This window comes from Andrographis paniculata, unplaced genomic scaffold (assembly GCF_009805555.1).
Source record: "Andrographis paniculata isolate CXL003 unplaced genomic scaffold, ASM980555v1 Contig65END, whole genome shotgun sequence".
NCBI lineage: Eukaryota > Viridiplantae > Streptophyta > Magnoliopsida > Lamiales > Acanthaceae > Andrographis > Andrographis paniculata.
Window position 1 is genome coordinate 3,456,928 of NW_026137601.1, and position 22,517 is coordinate 3,479,444.

The window sequence follows — 22,517 nt, forward strand, 5'->3', positions numbered from 1 at the left end:
TTTCCCCGCCAAGCGTGTTGACCATCGGATCCTCCACGACAATCGGCAGATGGATAATCACCGTTACATCCACAATGGTGCGACCGATTGGGCCGGCAGGCAGCAAAAATGCCCGCGGGTATCCTGAAGTTGAAGAGTTTGAGTGGAGAAGTTAATGGCCTTTTCCAGACCTTGCATTCACCATTGCTCACCATATGCCTCAGCAATGAGGGCATACCAGGTCCTAAAAGTAGGTTTTGGGTCACCGAGGTTGCTTTTGATATGATCTTGGAGGTTAGTAGGTTTTAGGAGTGGATTTTTAATGGCGAGTCGCTTACCATCTTCCAGAAAGAATACCACCGGAGCACCATCGTTGGTGGTTAGAAAATAGGGGCTGACAGTTTGAGCGAGCACTTTGGAAGATACCAGAGTAGGGTCAGAAGCAGAGCCATCAAAGGGAGGAGGACGAATGTATTCCATGCTTGATCAGAAATGTTACCGATGGAGTTTATTTGGAAATACGAATAGGAGAGAAAGGAAAATAAAAGGAAATTTTGGTGAAAGATAATGAAAAATGAAATGTGCACGTCTAAATTCTGGGTTTTAAAGTGTGTTGAAGTAGCAGCTGAAGGGTCATCATTACAGTCTCAAAATATGAAATGGCGTTATTTCAACAGTCACCTCTCACAGCAGTCGAGGCGTGACAGTTGAAATTAGGACGGCGGGAGATAATATGTCAAGCCTTAAAATTGAATTATTTGGCCCAATTGGAATAAGGCCCAAAGTAGGGTTGATCCGATAAATATAGGTGAGCGACTTAAGAAATGGTGCTTAGGCAACGGACCAATTGTGTATGTGTGAGCGGCCGAACAAGAATACTAATTGGACACCACTATTGTGATTGAACAAGACAACTATATCAAAGGAATGGGTATCCGACCAGGGCCATTATAACTGCCCCAAATTCAAAGGCCACGACGTGAAGAACCGTTGGCGATTAAAAGCACGATTAGGTAACCGAACAATGACGGTTTCAAACGATTTTTAAAGCCCTTATTTTAAGTCGCTTCTCCCATGGCGAAAGCATCTTCAATCGACAACAAGTCCAAATAAATTTTATTGGGATCATTATTTTCATATTTTTAGCTTTTATTTAATCATTCTCTTAGTATAATTGAGTTTAGTGTTTAGGAGTTCTTAATCTCAAGCACCATTCATCAAATTCAAAATATGTTTTCGAATTTTACTTTTTATTATTGAATTTTCCTCATCAACAAATATCGAAAGTGTATTACTAACACTTCCCATTTATAACATAAAAATACCTATACCCAAAATACAAAAGTGAACACGTACATATTTATTAGAAAGTTTATATACCTTAAAAAAATTTGTAGTGTTGCATACTATTGGCAATGGCGAAACTGTCCTCCAAGCTTCGGGGTGCAAAATATAATTTCATTTTTGTCATTTTGATTTTTTTTTTCTTTCGTACACCGAGGTAAAAAAGAAAAAAAAAATTGAACAAAAATAATGTGTTTGAAATTGAATATTTTAACATAACTATATAATTATATTATTTTTTATAAAAAATATTAAATACTGAAGAACAGATCAATAAAATTATATAATATTTATTATTTTTTTACATAAAAATAAAAATAAAAACTAACAAATAGGGGGACAAATTATTAGAAATACATAATTTTACTATTTTTTTAACTAAAAAAATATAGACTTTTGGGGGTTGGAGCGGGTGACCCTCAAGCCCTTTACTAGTTCCGACCTGACTACTGGAATTGAAATCTAAGGCATTTTCAACCAAAATTTTTATTTATGCAATTCTAACTCCAAATTTAGAGTTATTACAATATTTTTTCTTTAATCTACAACTCTATTTTCTATTTCAAAAATAATATTATTCAAATATTTTATTTCATATATTATTTTAAACAATTTTTTTATTATTATTACTTAATAATATGTTTTTAATATAAATAAATAATAATTTATTATTAACAATTTATTTTAAAAGTTAAATACGAAAATAATATATTATTTTCTGTGTTTTATTTGTATGTAATATATTATTTTAATAAAATCAAAATGTTAAATGAAATGTTTATTTTATATAAGTAAATTTTACTTTTATATATATTTACAAGATAATTTAAATTTTTATTTATTGAAGAATATAAAATATTATTGTGTAACAACTATATAAAAAATACAAATATTTTGTATAGAAATTATTTCGAGTCTATTATAAATATTCTAATTATTTATTGTAAAATTTAAATATTATAAATTTTAATTACTATAAAACACAAAAACTATATATATATAAATATATCAAATTGCAAATAAATCTCTACACAATTAAAATAGGATTCAAATATAATTTCTACAAAATTAGAACACTAAAAAAAATAAAATAAAACAAATTTGGCGTTGGTGATGTTGCACTGTAGCAACACCTCCACTTATAGCGTGGATTGGAGGAAAAAATGGACACCAAATATGTCACAAAGCACTAGAGCTGTTAATGATCTGAACCGAGTCAAATCGAGCCAAATTTTAAGTGTTCGTTAACGTTCGCGAACAAGGCTCGTGGTCGTTCGTTAAGCTTTTGAGCTCGTTTGTAGTGTTCGAGCTCGGCTCGTTAAGAATTTTTGTTGTTTGAGCTCGTGTTCGTGTTCGGCTCGTTTAGGCTTGATTAAGCTCGTTTGAGCTCGTTTGTCTTTTTTTTTTTAAATTTATATATAAATTATAAAGAAAATTTAAAATTATTTTATTTATATATTTTAAATTAATATTTTATTTATTTATAAATTATAATTTTATATGTATATATAATATTTATAATAAATATATTATTTAAACGAAACGTTCGCGAATAAAGCTCGAGCTCGTTCGTTAATCAAACGAGTCTGTTTATATTGTTCGGCTCAGCTCGTTAACGTTCGCGAACGAACTTTAACCGAGATGAACCGATCCAAGTTCAACTCGGTCGTTTAACAGCTCCACAAACACTCAACCACTTGAGTTACACTTTCTCACCTTTGGGCATAGATTTAGAGACTATTTGGATATATAGTTCAGATGTATAGTTCAGATTTTACCAAATATAAACCAATCCAAAATTTTTTATTTTTGTAAAAAACTAGTCCAAACCAAATCATATTGTCCGACATTCAGATTATAAACTTCAAACTAAAATAGAAAATCCAAAATTACTTGAAGTAACCAAAATTCTGAAAATTTGAATTTAAAAAAAAAAAATTATTAATAAATTTGTTTGGGGGATTGAATTTTGTATTGAAATTTTAATAGTAAAAATTTTGAACGTGAATAATTGTTTGATGTAATATAAATAAATGTTGATGTGATATTTTAAATATAAAATTAATTTTTAATTTAATATAAAAATAAAAATAGATGTTTGATTTGATATTTTTTTAAAAATAAAAATAAAAAAAATAGTAAAATTTGGGAAAAATCCCAACACAAACATTTTAATAGTAAAGACACCAAAAGAACTCACAAAACATGCAATATACAAACATTTTTATTATACTATATTAATATTTTAATATATTTTGGATTTTGAATTTGTTAAAATTTTAGCATATCAATCCAAATCAATTCAAACTTCATAACTTTTAAAACTTTTGATCGTATGGGATGACCTGATAGCATGAGGAATGAACTTGTGACCATGAGGTTATAAATTCAAATCCCGATGCTGCCAGGTGCACCTGTCATATATGGTTCATCTAGTGTGACTTGTCTTGTCAGACCTAATTTACAGAATATTAGGTTCGACCGAGGTTTACCTAATGCGTATTTTCGGATAGCAACTGCGAATTTCAATATTATAAAAAAAAAAACTTTTGATCTGACCCAATCCAAAATTTTTAAAACAAGTCTCAAAATTCAATTTAATTTGAATGAAACATCCGAATTTATATATATATATATATATACAAATTCTGTTTGTATAAATGTAGATACACTTATTGTGATGTATCATGCCTTAAGAGTTCGCAAAAACTGATCCGACACCACACCCGATACGATCCAATACGAAATAATTGGGTTTGGGTCAAAAATTTTAATCTGATTATCTATACGGGTTGACATGAACCCAACACGATAGTAAAGGGGTCGGGTTAGGGTTGAGGGTCTCAACTCGAATCCGACAAGACAACCTGATTATAATATATTAATATTAATTAATATATTTATTATATATGTAAAACAATCATAATTTAATAATTTTTTCATAAATTAATTTAAACTTAAGTTCAATTTTAAATAATTCAACATAATTTACGCTCAAACTAATAAAAACTAACATAACATGACAACGTAACAAAAAATTATTTAATTTGAATCAAGAAATTTGACTTAATTATCTACGTGGGTCAACATGAGTCAACTCGAACCCAATACAATATTAAATGAATCAATACTAACCCGACACGATAATAAACGAATCGGATTAAAGTTGAATAATTTAACACATTTAAAATATTCAACCCACACAAAACTACCAATTGCCAGCTATGTCTATGCGATTTCTATCAAATGGAGCTGCAATTTCCAACATCCACAGATTTTTAGTCCCTCTGTCACATCATATATGTACATATATTTACATATTTATACTCCCTCCGTCCCATATAATATGAGTGTATTACTGTAGATACGAAAATTTAGGTAAAATATAATTAATAAGTAATTAAGAAGTATATCAGTAAAAATAATTATTATTTAATAAAAATAATTATATATTACGATTAAAATAAGTAAATTTAATTAAAATTAAAAAAAATTATAAAATTTAAAATTTAAAATGTGATTAGACAAATGACGTGGGATGAACAAAAATAAAAAATAAGAATAAATTATGTAGGACGGGAGAGAATATGTGTAAATACACCCATGAGGGTGGGCGCATCGAGGACCCACACCCTGCGGATCAACTAACTAATAAATGAGAATGGCCACCAGAAGTGGACAAAGAATCCAAATCCAACTGTCAAATCACGAATCCAATCGAATTTTTGGTTAATAAAGTAAATTTGGTTCGATTCCAAGTATTGTTTATTTAATATTTGTTCGATTCAATTTTGATTTCTGATATTTTTTTTGATTCGATTAACCGAATCGAATATATTTATATTATTATATGTTAAAATTTATGTTAATAATTATATTCAGTTTGGTTTCGGTTCGATTTCGATTTGGTTTCTGTTTGTATATTTAAAATATTTGCAAATATTTTTTATTTAATTAAAATTTTAATTATTTTTTAATATACATTTTTTTAATTTCGGTTCGATTCGGTTCGAATTATTTGCAAATATTGCAAATATTTTCGATTACGGTTTACAGTTTCGAATATTTATTTAATTCGATTCAAATATCAAATACATACATATTTGCAAAACGGTGCTGACCCTAACCAGAACTGAATTTGTTCTTTGAATACTTTATTTTGTTTATTTATTATTTAAAATTTAATTACTTATAACCTTTTATAAAAAAAAATATATTTTTATAAAAAAAATATTAATATTAAGTACTAAAAAATGAAAACTGTAGAGAAAATAAGGGGTTCTTGACAATTAATTTAGGACGTTTTTTTTTTAGATTTTATTTCAAATTTTTATTATTCAATTTTATTTTTTCTAAAAAATATCAAATTAAAGTATATATTTTTTTATATTATACTATAAATAAATTTTACATTCAAAATATCACATCAATATCTAATTAAATCAATAAAAAACTATTCAAATTTAATTTTTTACTATTCAAATATCCAAACCCACGTACACACACTTAGCAATTAACTAAAATTAAAATGTCACATGTATCAAATAATTAAAATTCAATCCAACTAAATAATTAAGTTACATTTTAAAAATATAAATATATACAAATAATATTTTCTCTACTCTAGCTAATTTGTCCACATTAAATAGGGCACAGAGTTTTATTATTTAATTAGTAAGTAATTAAAAAATATATTATTTAATAAAAATAATTATAATTAAGATTATAATTATTAAATATTTTATTTAAAATAAAAAAAAAGAATTTCTAAATTATGAATTTTAAGATGATATTCAAATGTATAATTATATTTCAAAAAAAAATAAGTGATAAATTATGTGGCATAAATGAAAATAAAAATAATTAAAAAATTATGTGAGACGGAGAAAGTATCATATATTATTATTTTTTTATATTACCGATTATTATATATTTTTTTTATTAATATTATTATTATTATTTTAATATATTTTATCTTTAATTTATCTATTGTGCCATTGGTAAAAAAATTTTTTTGAAAGGTGATAAATTGTGGTTGAGGAAGGGTAATTTCAATATAATTATATATACTTCATTTGTAGATTCACTTTTTTTTTTTTTAAAGAAAAAAATCATTTTTCTTTCATAGTAAAAAATTATACTATCTTTTACAATGTTAACTATTTTTTTACCATAGATGATAAAATACACATCACATTTAGAATTCATAAATCAAATGAGATTATTTTTACAAGATGGAGAAAGTATGTTTTTTTATTTTATAAAATTTCAAAGTTTGTTAGTGGGGTATGAGAACAACTTTTATTTAATTTTTATATCTTATAAGTATATAATATTTTATATGAAATTATTTTTTAAATATTTTTACTTATGTATATGTATACAATATTATACACTTACATTCTATATTTTAACGACTTAATAATGATAAGTTATGATATATTTTATTATTTTTATATAATTAATAGTATTTGGAGTTTTAAGATAAATTTTGAGATAGAATTAAATAATTGAAATATATATTTAAATATTTTAAAAATTATATTTCAATAAAAAATATATACAATATAAATATTATTTTTATAGAATAAATTTTTTTATAATACAAGTAAATAAAAATATGTGTTTATTTATTTATAATTAATATAAAACTAGTTTTATGAAAGACGTGGAATTTTAAATATAGATAAAAAAATTTACTTTTTTAAGAGAGGGGAATAGAGAGATTTTGAATGGTCCTAAGGTGATATATAATATTATATGTTATATAATTAATTAAGTTGATTTATACTCCCTCCGTCCCACTTACCGTGTTCATCTTTCTATTTCTGTCTGTCTCATTTGTTTTGTCACTTTTTTTTTTGGAAAAATATTATACACTTTAATCTTATTTTAAAATTTTTAATTTAATTTTTTTTAATTTTAATTATACTAATTAGTTATTTTAATCTTAATTTAAAATTATTTTTATTAAATTATTATTATTTTCACTAATACATTCTTAATTATTTACTAATTATACTTATCTTGAATTCTCATGTCTACAGTAAATGAGATACTGTATCTGGGACGGAGAGAGTATTTGTTAAGTATGTATTTATTTTGTAAGTTTTTTCTAAAATAAAAATGTATAAATTGTTAAGGAATAGATAAAAAAAATGTCAATTAAAATGAGAGTAATAGAGTATTAATTTAATTCATATGTTGTATTCCTTTATCTATTGTGTTTTTCTCTGTTATGTTGTACCCATGAAAAAAAATGCATAAATACAATTAAATATCAAATATTTTTGTGAAAGAAAAACTCAATTCTCATAAAAAAAAAATAAATTTATAGTATTTAAATATTCATATATATATATTAATTTTTGTACAATAAATATTAATCATTAATATAAACTTATTTAAAATATAAAATATCGTACAAATATTATATGCATATATAAAGTCATAATAAATTTGTAAATAAAATAAATTAATTTTGTAAATATTATAATTAAATGATACTCGTTCCATCTCACAAAATTATGTCACTTTTCCTTTTTTGGCTATCACATTCAATTATACTATTTAAAAATTAAAATTATTCTATATAGTATGTATTTTTTTTTTTTAACTTTTAAATTTTAAGTGTTTCATATTAGATATGTGGAAATATGTATGTAAAATAATTATTAATATTTTTATTGAATTATTGACTTTTTATACGTATGTAAAATAAATATTATATTCTTTCCGTTCGAGTCATATTTACTTTTTGCGTCATTAACTTAATCTTAAAAATATCTTTATATTTGTATAATATTATAATATCTTTATATTTGTATAATATCTTTATATTCTATTAAAATTATAAGACACTAATTAAAGTATTTTTTATTTTTTTTAATTTGTAAAACGTTTTTAATATAATAATTAATATTCAAATATCAATACGCAAAAAGTAAATGAGACTTTTAAAGCTGGTAGTATATATTATGTGAATGTGTGTTATATTCTATTTTTTATAATATTAATTGTGAAATGTATTGAAAAAAATTTATCGGGTGAACACATTCAAAGTTTTTACCCATAATTTACTTTTAATTAAAGATAAAAAAATATATCGAATTGCCGAAATATTGTGCATATTACTGAAAAAATACCAAAAATTTAAAATTTTGGTATACTAAAAAGTTCAGTTATGTATGATATTATACCAAAATATATTTGAGATTATCGATATATATTGAAATACCGAAATTATCTCGTTTACAACAAAAATAACATATATTGTGTTGATATTTTAATATTCGACATATCGATATATATATCGATAATTCGGTATATTTATATAAAAAGAAGAATAAATTATTTTTTCATAAATTATAAAATTATTTTTAATTTGATATTTCAGTATGAAACAATATATACCGATGCTTTCGGTATATCGAATTATCAGTATGCTACGGTATATACATATTTTAATATACTAATTTTTGGGATGATATCGATATATTTTTAACATAACTACAGTTTTATAACAATATACGATGACTCGGCATTTTGGTATGTCATACCGAATCCTATATTTTACTTACGTTTCATTATAATAAACAAAAATTAGTATGATTCGAAAATACTAATACAATTAATCATACTAAGTGGGGCCAGATTGAGCTGATTTTTTTTTTTCAAAAAAAGTAAAAATAAAAATAATTTTATTATTTTAAATAATATATTTCATAATAAATAAATAATAACGGTGTGTTTGGCTGATTCAAATTTTGAACAGTAATTATTTTAATTTGAACAATTATTTGATGTAATATAAATATATTTTTATGTTATTGATTTTATAATATAAAAATAAAAATAGAAAGTTGATCAATATTGTCAAAAAGGAAAAAAGACATAAATAGTAAAAATTTTGGAAAAAATTCTAACAAAATATAAAAAAATTATATTTATATTTAAATAATTACAATAATAATTTATTACAAATAATTCAAATTTATATTTATATTTTTAATTTTTAGTATTATTATCAAGTGACACTAGGATTCGGAAAGGATATAAAAATACTCAATTCTTCTACTCGCGGTGTAAATTTAGATTTTCAAGAAATCAGATATTGAAAATGGAATGGAATGCAAACTCATGGGAAAATCCAATAGGCATCAAAAGGGCGACAACTGAATACTATATAAGCAGCACTTCAAGACTGAGGAAGGAAGCTAGCCCAAAGTTATCTATTTTGAGATAAAACGAATCTCTGAAGAATCTAAGAAGTGGTTGAATCGTCCAATCCATGCGGAGGAAATATGGAAGTCGGTCCAAAGCTGCCAGGGTGATAAGGCCCCAGCTCCAGACGAATTTAACTTGGAATTCATCAAACGGTTTTGGGAGTGATTGAAGAAAGATGTGATAGAATTGGTGAATAAATTTCAGTTTACTCATAGGACTCCAATTGGGTTTGGGGTAGCATTCATAACTCTAATCCCGAAATTTTCATCTCCTACTTCATTTGAGGACTTTCAGTCAATTATGCTATGGGGAAGTATGTATAAAATAGTAGCAAAAATCTTAAGCCTTCGACTACTCGAAGTTATGAAAGAAATCATTGGGTATCAGCAAATGACCTTCATTAAAGGAAGACAGATTCTCTACGGTATCTTGATCAATTCTGGATGCATCCAATGGGCAAGAAAAGAGAAGTTTCAAATGTTTGTGACTAAACTCGACCTGGCCAAGGCATATGACTGTGTTTCATGGCAAGCATTGGATAACATAATTCAAGTTATGAATTTTGGTGAGACTTGGGCGTCTTGGATTCTTACCTGCATCAGATTAGTGTCAGCGGCGGTACTTATAATGGGTCCCGGACATATTTATTCCAGATGGGGAATAGGATCCGACAAGGAGACCCATTATCACTTTATTTTTTTATAATTGTAGCAGAGATCCTGAGTACATTGATGAATCGAGCATCATATTTAAAACTAATAAAGGGTGTCAAGGTGGAGCGCCAAGGGGGGCACTATCTCTCTAATTCAATATGCGGATGATTCGATAATTTTTTTGGAGGCCAAAGTGGATCAACTTTTGGTGATCAAATGGATCTTGAGAATTTTTAGAATATGCACCGGGCTTAAAGAAAATATGGTTAAGAATAAATTATTTGGGTTGAATGTCACACCAATCCAATTAGAGAGGGGAGGGTCAGTGCTCGGGTGCGGAGTCGGACATTGGCCATGTCAGTACCTTGGGTTACGATTGGAAAAAGGTACTTTGATATTAGTCTGTGGAGGCCTATTTTGGAGAAGATTCAAAAATTTCTAAGCCAATGGAAAAACAAATCTCAATCGCAAGCAGCTCTAATTCAGACAATCTGTAACCCGATGCCAAATTATTATATGTTCATCTTTTGAATTCCTATTGGCGCGGCGAATAAAATTGAAGAGCTAAAAAGACAATTCTTTTGGGGGATATTGAAAATTTTAGAAATTTGAGAATGGTTCAATGAGCTTGAATTCAATGTCCCAAGGATATCGGCGGGCTGGGAATTGGGGATATTAGGAAGGCTAATTCGGCGTTGCTATATAAGTGGAAATGAAGATTCCAATGGGAGAATCAATTTTGGAAAATGGTAATTGATAGTCCAAAACAATTTAGATGCGGGATCGATGTCATGTTGATTCCATATCCTAGGGGTGTAAATAGATCGCTTTGGAATCATATTGGAAAATTATGGGCAGATTTTGAAAGGAGATCAATGTCCAAGGGCTACATGAAAATAATCATCGGTAGTGGATCGAAAACCAGAATTTGGCAGGATATTTGGGTTGGCAATTCTTTCTTAAAATATCAATTCCCTCGTATCTTCGCGTTGGCAACGATGAAAGAAGATTGGGTATCATCTTTTGGTGAGTGGGTGGATGGCGTTTGGAATTGGGTGATCTAGCTTCGTAAGAATGTGTTTAACTGGGAAGTAGAATGGTGGGAAGCATTCATAGCATCCTTAAATTCTACCTGCCCTCGTAAGGATATTGAAGATAGGGTAGTGTGGACGGGGTCGATAAATGAAAAAATTTCAATGAAAGAAGGTGAGCGTGTTTTGTATGATGTGGACGGCAGTTTCAACGGAAGAGGTAATCTGGGGCAGTGCAGCACCCCCAAAAGCTAACTGTCTAATGTGGAGAGTAATTAACAGAGGAGTCTCAATCAGGATGGAATTGGTAATAAGGGGATTAACAATTAAATGAGGGGTGAAGTGCCCGTTGTGTGGAGTGGGGGAGGAAGAAACAAACCACTTTTTTCTCCATTGTAAGGTTGCTTCCGTTTTGAGGCGGTGGATTTCGGAGTGGTTCAAAAAATTTTGGGCGATGCCAAAGGATGTTCTGGGGTTGCTACACTGTTGGAAATACCTTCAAAGGCGTATTTCGCGTTGCACTATTTGGGAACTGTTGTGTGCGACTGCTCTCTAGTGCATTTGGATTTCAAGAGACGAACTGGTGTTTCAAGGTAAGTCCCTTTCTAGCCACGGGCTAATTTCGAAGATGATTTGAGTGGGCATGGAAATGGTTCAATGCCAAGAATCCGGGAAGTGATTGTAGTTCGATATTGTTCAAAGGTAGCTTGGAAAATCTTGAAATCACTTTTATTAACGAAAGATTGGGGGCAAGGGTTAACCAACGGTGGGTCTTCCCTTGCCGGGGATGGTGGAAAATAAATGTCAACGGATCGGCACTAGGCTGCCCAGGAAATGCGGGCATCGGGTTGGTAATACGATATGATTCAGGTATCATTATTTTCCTGCTTTCTAAATTTATCGGAGTATCGAAGGCAGCAGAAGCAGAGTTGGAGGCTGTTCGTTAGGTGCTCGAGGAAATCCGTGGGACGGTGGGGTTCCCGGTTCCGAGACTTATTATTGAATGTGATTCTTCCATTGTGGTATCATGGATCTTGAAAATATTATAGTATCCGTAGAGGTTTGATAGGGTCATTCAGGACATCTTTAGCTTTATCAATAATTGTAATCAAACTATTATATCTCATATTTTTAGAGAAAAAAATAGCTTCGCAGATGTTCTGGCTAAAAGAGGGGCTTGAAGATGTCCAGATCTGGTTGCGGAATTGACAGCAAATGTTACACAATTTTTGGAGATGCAGGGCAGCCATATTCATCCACAATTGTTATTATTTTTTTTTTTATAAAAATTATTTATGAATCTGTGTAATTTAATTTCTAATCCATTACAAGTTATTTATGATATTTTTTGTTCGATCAATTTACAAAATCTTTCTTTAATATTTTCACATAACACCCAGAAACCCATTAATTCTCTCCAATAAAAAATTTTAAATTGAAATTCTAATTTTCGAACCAAACATACTTTTAAAAAATCTATATAGATATATAAATATATATATATATAATAATTAAAATATTAAAATGCGATAATGAATACATATCATCGACTGGTCCCTTCAAAATTAATTAGCAAACACCAAACTCTGACACAATTGAATGAGAGAAATTAATAATGTTGTCTCCGTCCCAGACACCGTGTCTGCTACACACAGTATTTTAAGATGATTGTAATTAATAGATAATTAAAAATATATTAGTGGAAATAATTATCCTATAATATAAATAATTATAAATTAAGATTAAAATAACTAATAAGTTTAATTAAAATTAAAAAAAAATAAAATTAAAAAATTTAAAATAAGATTAAAGTGTGTAATTATTTTCCAAAAAAAGAAAGTGACATAGTATGTGGGACGGACAGAAACGACAGCGTGAACATGATATTGGGACGGAGGGAGTAATTGATAATTGACAAAAGATATGCATCTAAACTATTTTTACACTTTCACATCAGATTTATTGAGTGTGTTGGGTAATTACCACTGTGTTAAGTAATTAACAGATAACTTTTAATTATTACCTGGTTCAATTAATTTTTAGCATTTGATTATATAATTATATTAGAAATTTGTATTAAAATATTTGGTAAAATAAATATTCAATATTATATATTTATACATGATAATTAAAAATATTTATATGTTATTTTTTAAAAATATTCAATTTTGTTCTTTTTTGATTTAAAACTTTTGTGGTTAGTTATTAAACATTATAAAAGTATTATAAAATATATATTTTTTTTAGATTTGAAAAAAATATTTTTATTGAAAAATAATAATAATTTTTTATTAAAAATTATATAAAATATAAATTAATAAATCTTTTGTATATAATTTTTTAATTATATTAATTATTGACTAATTTATTAATTTATTCTTATTTTTATTTATTTTTAATATAAAATTTATATAATATATAATATTATTATTATTTGTATATTCTATTTGATTTAATCCTAATAAATTTATATATATTATAAATAAAATAATCTATATGTAATAATTATAATAGTAATTAATTTAAATTTATAAAATAAAATTATAATTTTGTAAATAATATAATTAATAAATATGGCAATAAAAAAATATTTTTATGTAAAAAATAAATAAATAATTTTTAAGGACAAATAAATATTAAATAAAATTAAAGTGAAAAAATTCTTTTAAAACGCTCGATAGATTAACTTTTTGGAAATGAGCTTTTTGAGTCCAAAATAACTCTTTTTTTTTTTTTTGTTCAAAAAACTCTTTCAAAAAATTAATTTATCAAATATTTAAATTAATTATTTGACGGATTAAACAACTAAAAATTGTTTAATAAACTAAAAGCTCTAGAAATTTTTTTTTCACTGACGTTTTGATATCACATTCTCCGTTTTTCAATTCAACAAAAAATACATATATTTACATTTATATTATTTATTTTCAAAATTAAAAAAAATAAAATTATATAAATATACATATAATTGTGGAGAGAATAAAATTTTATATAATACAGTATAAAAATTATAAAAATAAAAATAAAAATATTATAAAATTAGTAAAAAATTGTCAATAACTCCCTTATAGTATTTTCACCGAAAAACACCTGTTAAGCCAGAGGAACGGTTGGAGGTGTCGGGGCCATATTTGGCCATGCTCCCCAAGCGTCGACAGTCCCTCATTGATTATTGTGATCCAAAATCGATGTATGAGTACCTATTCCACCAATTAAGGGGTTAGAGTACCATTGAGAGGTTACTGGCATACCTCTGATGCTTTCCAGAAGACTCTGGAATGACGGCTGCTCTGTAATAGCCTGCCCGGAGGACGTCGTTGCTTCAAGCACGAACTCATCCGAGGCACATTTGCTGTTGGTTCTTCGAGTCAATACGGTCACATTGCCAAATGGGATCCGATGCTGGCCCCCAGTTCCACCCTCAACAGAGGGTCGTTTCGGCAAGTTCGGCGTTGGTCGTGGGAGTTTCTCGTTCGTGGATCTCTTATTCCTTTACCCATGCGAGTTTATTACGGATCATTGGCTTAATTAGTTTGCAATATAATGAGATAACTCAAGTGCGAACTGCTCATTCCACGCTATGGCTGCCTACGACTCATCATGCGCAGCTTCTCGGGTATTCTTTTGCGTTGAAATCTTGCCGACGGCTTCCTCATCCTTCAACTTCATTGGCGGTGAATCAAGCTTTCGATTATGGAGTTGTATAAATGTAGGGAGACTCGTCGTTGTCCCACTGGGTGTGTCAATCTGTTATCGCTGAAAATTTCGTCGATGACAGCCGGATGAATTGGGCCTGTGGAAATCGACATAAATTAAGTTCTCTAGCCTACCTAAGAAAGTATTTGGGCTAGGTCTTGCGATTGAAGTTAATACACAACTGTTCCGAACAAAATCAACATGCAATAAAGAATTTGGAGCTTCCTAAGATTTTGGCTTAAATAGTCATCACTACAAAAAAATAGTATATTTGTAACGGAATTCCGTTACTAAAGTTCACGTAGCTAACGTAATTCCATCTCAAATTCCGTCTCTAATATCTTTAGTAACGGAAAAAGTGGATTTAACAACAAAAAAATTTTGTTACAAAATTGATATTTTTTTGTAGTGCATAGTTTCTTTACGTGCATTCCACGCTCCACTTTCCATTTTTAGAAAAAAATTTAACACATTTCTTCATCACCCAAGTTGGAATTTGACAAGGTTTTCATCCGTACGCCATCTTCGGCCGAATTGGGGCTATTTGGGTTGGCCGATCCAGTCATTCAAATTGGATTATCAATCATCTCTGAAGGTCCAAAGATATTTGAGATTAACAAATGAATTAGGGAGTAACATAATTATTTTTTGATTTGATATTAAATATATATTGATTTAGTTGTGGTTTGAAATTGATTTGAAATGAAGTGTTAATTTGATTTTTTATTTCAAACTCTTTTATCGAACACGAAGAGATTTTGATTTAAGATTTCATACGAAATAATAATATATTTTTATGAAATTGTAAAAGTACAACCTACATTTTGAATTTGATATTAATTTTAAATTAATATAAAAAAATTGAGAGTTTAATTTGTTGTTTTTAGAAAAAAATTGGTGAATAATAATATTTTGTTAGAAAAAATCCAATTAAATATATAAAAAAAATTAATTTATATATTAAATAATTACACCAATAATTTATTATAAATAATTTAAATTTATATTTATATTAAAAAATTTAATATTGTTACAAATAAGTCAAAATTGTCCATAACTCTCTTATAATTTCGAAATTCTGCTTAAAAATATCTCATTTACTTTAAAAATTGTTTGGAGCCCTTTGTATTTTAAAAAAAGTTGCATAAAATCATACGTGGTTTCAAAACTCGATGTAAATCTCCATTTTATTTAAAAAACATTCATGTATCCGCTATATAAAAAAAATATAGATAGAAAACGTTTTTCCCATCACACAACATCGAAGGTTGGTTTCATAGGTTGGAGTTTTATACAATATTTTTTGAAAATATAGAAAATTGTCTTGCAAATTTTTTTAAAGCATATAAATTTTAAGCGGGATTCGAAACAATGGTCGAGTTATCAGCATATATTACCTTAAATATAATTATAAAGTAAACCATGGTATAAACTGTCAATCACCTTTCTGCGTCGTGTTTATATGAAGCTAGGGAGGCAGGTGGCGGGTGCTGTACCAACATCAATCAATTGTTGCAAGAACGAAGGCTCCAAAAACATCAGAAAAAATGGCGGAAGGCGGCTGCAGCCATGACTACGAGGAGGAGGAGGAGACACTGCTGCAGAAAGATAAGTACGTGGAAGGTTGCCCAGGATGTAAAGTCGATAAGCGTACAGACATCCGGAGAGGATTGCCGATCAAGGAAGTTCTCCTAATATGGATTATTATCCTTTCCACTGGTACGTTTATTCATTCATTTCATTTTCACCATTTCTTACCAGTCGAAGCTAGAATGTAAGATTTTTAGGGTTTCAGCCTGCCTGGTTTTTCGTTTCAGACGCGCAGGGAAATTTTTAGGGGTAATTATGTCTGTCTGTTCGATTTCGATAGGGCTTTTTGGAGAAATCTCGAAGGGGAAAATCTTAGGATGTAAAAAGATCGGTCTCTTTGTAATGATTTCTATTATTTTCTAGTTTTTTCGTTTTGTCCACACAACCTGGTTCGATTGGTTCATGATTCGTGGTTAGAATACTGTCTCACTCTGTTGTTGTATTCTTGTTCATTACAGCTCTGACGATAACCTCTCTCTTCCCATTCGTTTATTTCATGGTAAGTAGTCGCAACTATTTTATTGTAGAATGCTGTGAATCATGAAGTATAAACAGAGGCTGTGTTAAGAACAACGAACGATGTTAACTTCTTGCAATGAAATTGATGAAATCGAAACGTGATCTATCCATTTCTGGCTGCAGGTAAGGGATTTCGGCATTGCTGAAAGAGAAGAAGACATTAGTTATTACGCCGGTTTTGTAGGTTGATCCTCGCAACAGCTACGAATTTTCTTATTCTCGTCGACTAGTTTATGCGGCTAATGTCTTAACTTCGATTTGTGAAGGTTCTTCTTACATGCTTGGAAGAGCTTTGACTTCCGTAGTTTGGGGAACTATTGCAGATCGATATGGCCGGAGGATTGTAATAATCATAGGCTGCGCCGCAGTGTTAGTGATTGAATCTTGTTTTTGTTTTTCTTCTTCTTCTTACACGCTTGTTATCTATCAATGTTTCTGTTTTTTGGTCGTTCCTTACAGCGTAGTGTTCAATACTCTGTTCGGACTTAGCGTAAACTTTTGGATGGCTCTCGCGACTAGGTTTCTCCTCGGAACTTTAACCGGTGTATTCGGAACTACGAAGGTATATGTCCTTAAAGGACAGCATTTTAGCTATACATACCAAATGTATGACAATTGTTTAGCTTTGCTACATGACCAGGCGTATGCGTGCGAACTGGTCGGGGATGAGTACCATGCATTAGGAATATCTGCGGTAAGAAGCTATTGTATGTCTTGTAAGGCTTTGTAATACATCGCAGGCGATTGGATTACGAACTAAGAACATGAAAATTGCACAGGTTAGTACAGCATGGGGCACTGGACTCATCATTGGACCGGCTTTGGGAGGCTTTCTTGCTCAGGTATGTGTTGTAATAAGGAATGCGCCTTCTTTGTCCGAACGATCTTTTTAATGTTGATGTGGATAATGTTGGGATGAAGCCTGCGGATAAGTTTCCAGGAATATTTGCATCGGATTCGATATTCGCCAGGTGCTTCTTACATCTATCGTATGATTAGTTTAGCTTTACACACTCTGCTACTGTAGTTTTTTTTATCTAGTCGAGTTCTTTTGTAGATTTCCGTACTTCCTGCCGTGCTTGTTTCCTTCGGTTTTCGCAGCTATCGTCACTCTTGTTTGTTTCTGGATTCCGGTACACCTCAGAATAGACATTATTTCTAAAGCTGAATTTCCTTGTAATGATTGGTTAGAAATCATTTGTAAATGTTCAAAAATGCTTGAATTTCGATGACTGTAGGAAACATTGCACACGCACCCGATGACAAAGCAGCTGTCCGAAGCCACAATGCAAGGATCCGAGGAGGTCATAGACCGGCGGGGGAAAGGTTCTCCAAAAGAAAGCCTTTTGAAGAACTGGCCCCTTGTATCGTCCATCGCTGTTTATTGTGTCTTTTCCCTTCATGATCTGGCTTACACCGAGGTACGTAATTCTCTGCACCGTGAATGTGAATGAGCAAAAAGGCCGCGGCTACAGTGTTGAATCTGAGGTTCAGCACTGTGCTGAACAGTACAAACATAGCTAACAAATAGCACATGCTAATATTAGTAACATCACATCATTTATATTAATATAATATAAGCACAACATATGAACTAACAGCACAAAGATAACTAGCAAACAGCGCACGGTAATGTTAGTAATAACACATAATTTATATTCATATAATACAAATGCAGTACACGAATTAACAACACGTGATATAGTCTCATACAGCACAACACATGATATACACTTGTCCAGCACACGTGTAATTATAAACAAATATCATTATTACAAACAGCATGTGCTGTTTTTAATAAAGACTTGTGCTGTTTTTGTATTTTATGGGTGCCAAAGATTTTTCCAAATCAGCACTGTAACTTTCCCCGAGCAAAAATGTTTCGAACTAAAACTTCATTTCCATTCACCAGATCTTTTCGTTGTGGGCGGAGAACCCCCGAAGGCTCGGGGGCTTAGGCTATACAACGGAGGATGTTGGGACAGTTCTTTCAATCTCCGGTACGTACCTACCTTCAATAGTTACACAAATTTTCACTTGGTAACACGAATGGTTCCTCAAAACTTCAGGCGTCGGATTGTTAGTGTTTCAGTCCTCATTGTATCCACTCTTCGAGAGGATCTTTGGCCCCATAGCACTCTGTCGATTTTTTGGAGTAAGTGGAGATGAAGTATTGATATGGAACATTTTAAAACACATTAATTACGATATGATTATTCATCACTGTGCTGTCCTCTTGTCGAATGCCACAGATTATTACGATTCCTCTGTTAACAAGCTATCATTACATTGCGAAACTGAATGGGATTGCCCTCTCCATCGTGCTCAACTGCGCCTCCTTGGTGAAGAACATTCTCTCGGTACGCACATGGAAACCTTGTTGTTGGTTGACATTTTCTTGCAATGCCATGCCATGCCTGCTTGCAACTATAACTATAACTTTGAATAGACCTCACTTCCTTGCAGGTCTCTGTTCTTACAGGACTGGCCATTTTGCAAAATAATGCTGTGGTAATTCAGCAACGGCAGAAACAACACGGCTCTTTACTACAACACATATTTTCATTACATCCTGTGTTTTATTAAAGTCTTGCAAAGTTTTCAGGATCAGAGGCAGAGAGGAGCTGCCAATGGTATTTCGATTGCGTTAGTGTCGCTGTTACAGACTCTGGGTCCTGCCGGTGGAGGGGCTTTGTGAGTCGTTCTTACTAAGATACAATGATATGTCTTTACATCTAGATCTAGCCTAGCCTAGTCTAGATGACTATATTGATGTGATGTTATGTTATGTAATAAGTCGAAAGATTATTGAATTTTTTATGGTCGATTTATTTATCTATCTTTTTTGGCAGAGTTTCTTGGGCGACAACTCGACTAGATGCTAGTTTTCTTCCAGGTATGTTCTAATTCTAAGAAGATACTAAACACTTACAATCAAAGTATGTGTTATGGTTGTATGGGTTATAATGCAGGCGATCTGATGATTTTCTTTGTTCTGAATGTGATTGATGCCACGGGAGTTTTGATGACATTTAAGCCATTCTTAGTCGAACGTCGTCATAATTGAATCCAGCTTGGTGGAAGGTATTTATTTGATTTTTTTTTTTCTTTTTTCATATAACCGAAGTTTGATTTTATTTATTTATTTTTTCTGATGACGTTGGAACCCACAGCCGCTACCAAAGTGTGTACGGGGTAACCTGCAAATTAAGTCCAACAAGGCAAATCACACTAGATGAACTATGTGTGCCACGTGGACCTGGAGGCGTTGGGGTTTGATTTTACTTTTGAGTAATGAAATATTGTTTGAGCTTAAGTTTGAATTATAATGTACTCTTTCCATCCCAAAATAATACGTTGGATGGACACTGGAATTAAAAAAAATATTAGTATTATATTGATATTAATGTACAAATATTTTTAAAATATCAAAATATTTTTATTTTATGTAATTATTGTGAAAAAGTGCGATAATTTTGTAGGGGTGTGTTTGTTTGGGGGTTTGGATTTTGAGTTGGGATTTGAATAGTAAAAATTTTGAATTTGAATAGTTGTATGATGTGATATAAATAGTTATTGATGTGATGTTTTGAATGTAAAATTAATTTTTAGTATAATATAAAAAATAAAAAATAGGTGTTTGATTTGATATTTTTGGGGGGAAAAAATTGAATTAATAAATTCTACAAACGAACACACCCTAGAAGAATGGAGAGTTGTTAACAAAAATGAAAATAGAGACTATTGTTTTAGGACGAAGGAAAATAACAAAATAAGATTATTATTCTAAGACGAAAGAAGCAATATATATTTTATTAAAAATAAATTTTTAAATTATGTTTTGAATTTTTAAAAGATTATATACCTCAATAATATTTAATTCGGTAGAAGACACAAGTTATATAATATAAATAGAAAGTTTAGCTCAATTTCTTTGTGTTTTTACAAAAAAGTAGGACTCAATTTTTCGAATAGAAGAAATATATAAAATCTTCATATAATTAATATTATAAATTAGTTTATAGAAAAATATAATATATTAGATATATAAATATATTTATTTATTTATAAGACATAAATAGGAGATTATAAATGGATTTACATTGCATAGTACCAACTTAAGATGATTAGATGATTACCATGTTGATTCAGGTAACTCAATATATGTAAAACAATTAAATAATATATATTTTTATTTAACACAATACACGAATGTGTTAAATATAAGTATGTGTCTTTAGTTTAATATTTGTACAATTTAGATTGAATTCAAATGGATCATATTATCTAAACAGTTCATTAATTCTCTTTCTTGGTTGATTTGATTTTAAACTTGAGTTTGAATATTTTTTTTTCTTTTTTTTTAAGGATTTGAAGAGATTTTATTATTGTGGAGGTAGATTTCATCATTAGCTTAGATTTTGATGATTTCTTTGATGAACTTGAATTTGATTCTTGAAGTGGTAGATTTCATGCTCCAAAATAGTTTTTGCCGTACGTCCTTTGACTTTTAAATCAAAGAGGGCCCGATGGATGGTTTTGACGAAGAATTCAAAGTGTATTTCAAAATTTTAAGGTGAATTTGATAACTTTTATTTAGCTTTGATGTTTCCTCTGGCTTAAACTTATTCCGAAAATATTAATTTCATCGATTTATCAACCAATATTCGATTATTTGTTTAAATTCAAGACTTTTGACGAAGAACGACCGCTTGATGTTTCCTAGCGTCGGGAATTCCTATAAGTTCGCTCATTCCAATTTTGACAAGTATTTATAGAGGGTTAAACACGATTGCAAGTTTGTCTCATCCTAAAAACTTTCAATGGCTTTTTTTCTTCACTTCTAGACTGGATGGATTGCCGAATATTTTCAAACGCACTTTTCCATTTGGAAGGGAATCCGTGGTTCGAGAATGGTGAAACATTCCGGGGCTATAAGCACTTGCTCGAATAGAGCGAATATTGCTTGCCGAAAAATTTTGTGAGGTGACTTTATGTTGGACTTGCACCATGATCACAAACGATTTTGACGTGCGATTTGTTGATGATGGGGAATGTGTAGAATGATAAATAGTACTTCATTTATACTTGCTCTTGTTTTTCAACTTTTCTGGATGAATTTCGATGCTTCTCAGAGCTGTATAATTCTTACCACTTTTATCGTAAATTTGGTGTTTTTTAAGAGGTTCATGAGATCTTTTTGAAAGACGTCCGTCGTTGTACTTTTGAGTAAAGTTATCAATATTGGCATCAAAATACTAATTACTTGAAGTCTTCCTCCGAAATTGTGCGTTCCTACAGCTCCAATGAGTTTTTGTTCCGACGTTTACAAAAAGTGGCAGACTCAAGTTTGCAGGATTTTCTCTTCTTTTTTTCTTTTTTTTTGAATGAACATATTACTCCCGCTCAAAAGGTGACCGACCAAACTTAGCCATCAAACAAAGCTCAAAAGATGTCTTTGTTTATCCTGGATGTGCCT

At 29.8% G+C, this 22,517-nt stretch overlaps 1 protein-coding gene across 3 annotated transcripts; it reads left to right on the top strand.

Moving 5' to 3' along the window:
- The first annotated feature begins 16,346 nt into the window (after positions 1-16,346).
- On the top strand, positions 16,347-20,485 carry LOC127262009 (protein ZINC INDUCED FACILITATOR 1-like). 3 transcript variants are annotated; one of them, XR_007841045.1, is made up of 18 exons: positions 16,347-16,648; positions 16,978-17,018; positions 17,162-17,222; positions 17,305-17,407; positions 17,498-17,600; positions 17,679-17,732; positions 17,818-17,880; positions 17,960-18,009; positions 18,096-18,171; positions 18,277-18,459; positions 18,951-19,038; positions 19,108-19,193; positions 19,291-19,398; positions 19,505-19,549; positions 19,637-19,732; positions 19,891-19,934; positions 20,011-20,122; positions 20,212-20,485. XR_007841045.1 is itself a non-coding variant. In XM_051290475.1 (18 exons), the coding sequence occupies exons 1-17, from the start codon at positions 16,477-16,479 to the stop codon at positions 20,103-20,105; spliced, it is 1,461 nt and encodes a 486-aa protein (XP_051146432.1). In that variant the 5' UTR covers positions 16,351-16,476; the 3' UTR covers positions 20,106-20,122; positions 20,212-20,485. The 3 variants fall into 3 exon arrangements, 2 of the variants coding, with proteins under 2 accessions (XP_051146433.1, XP_051146432.1); XM_051290475.1 differs by having other exon boundaries at positions 16,351-16,648; positions 19,644-19,732; XM_051290476.1 differs by lacking the exons at positions 17,960-18,009; positions 18,096-18,171 and having other exon boundaries at positions 16,349-16,648; positions 19,644-19,732.
- Positions 20,486-22,517: the final 2,032 nt, after the last annotated feature.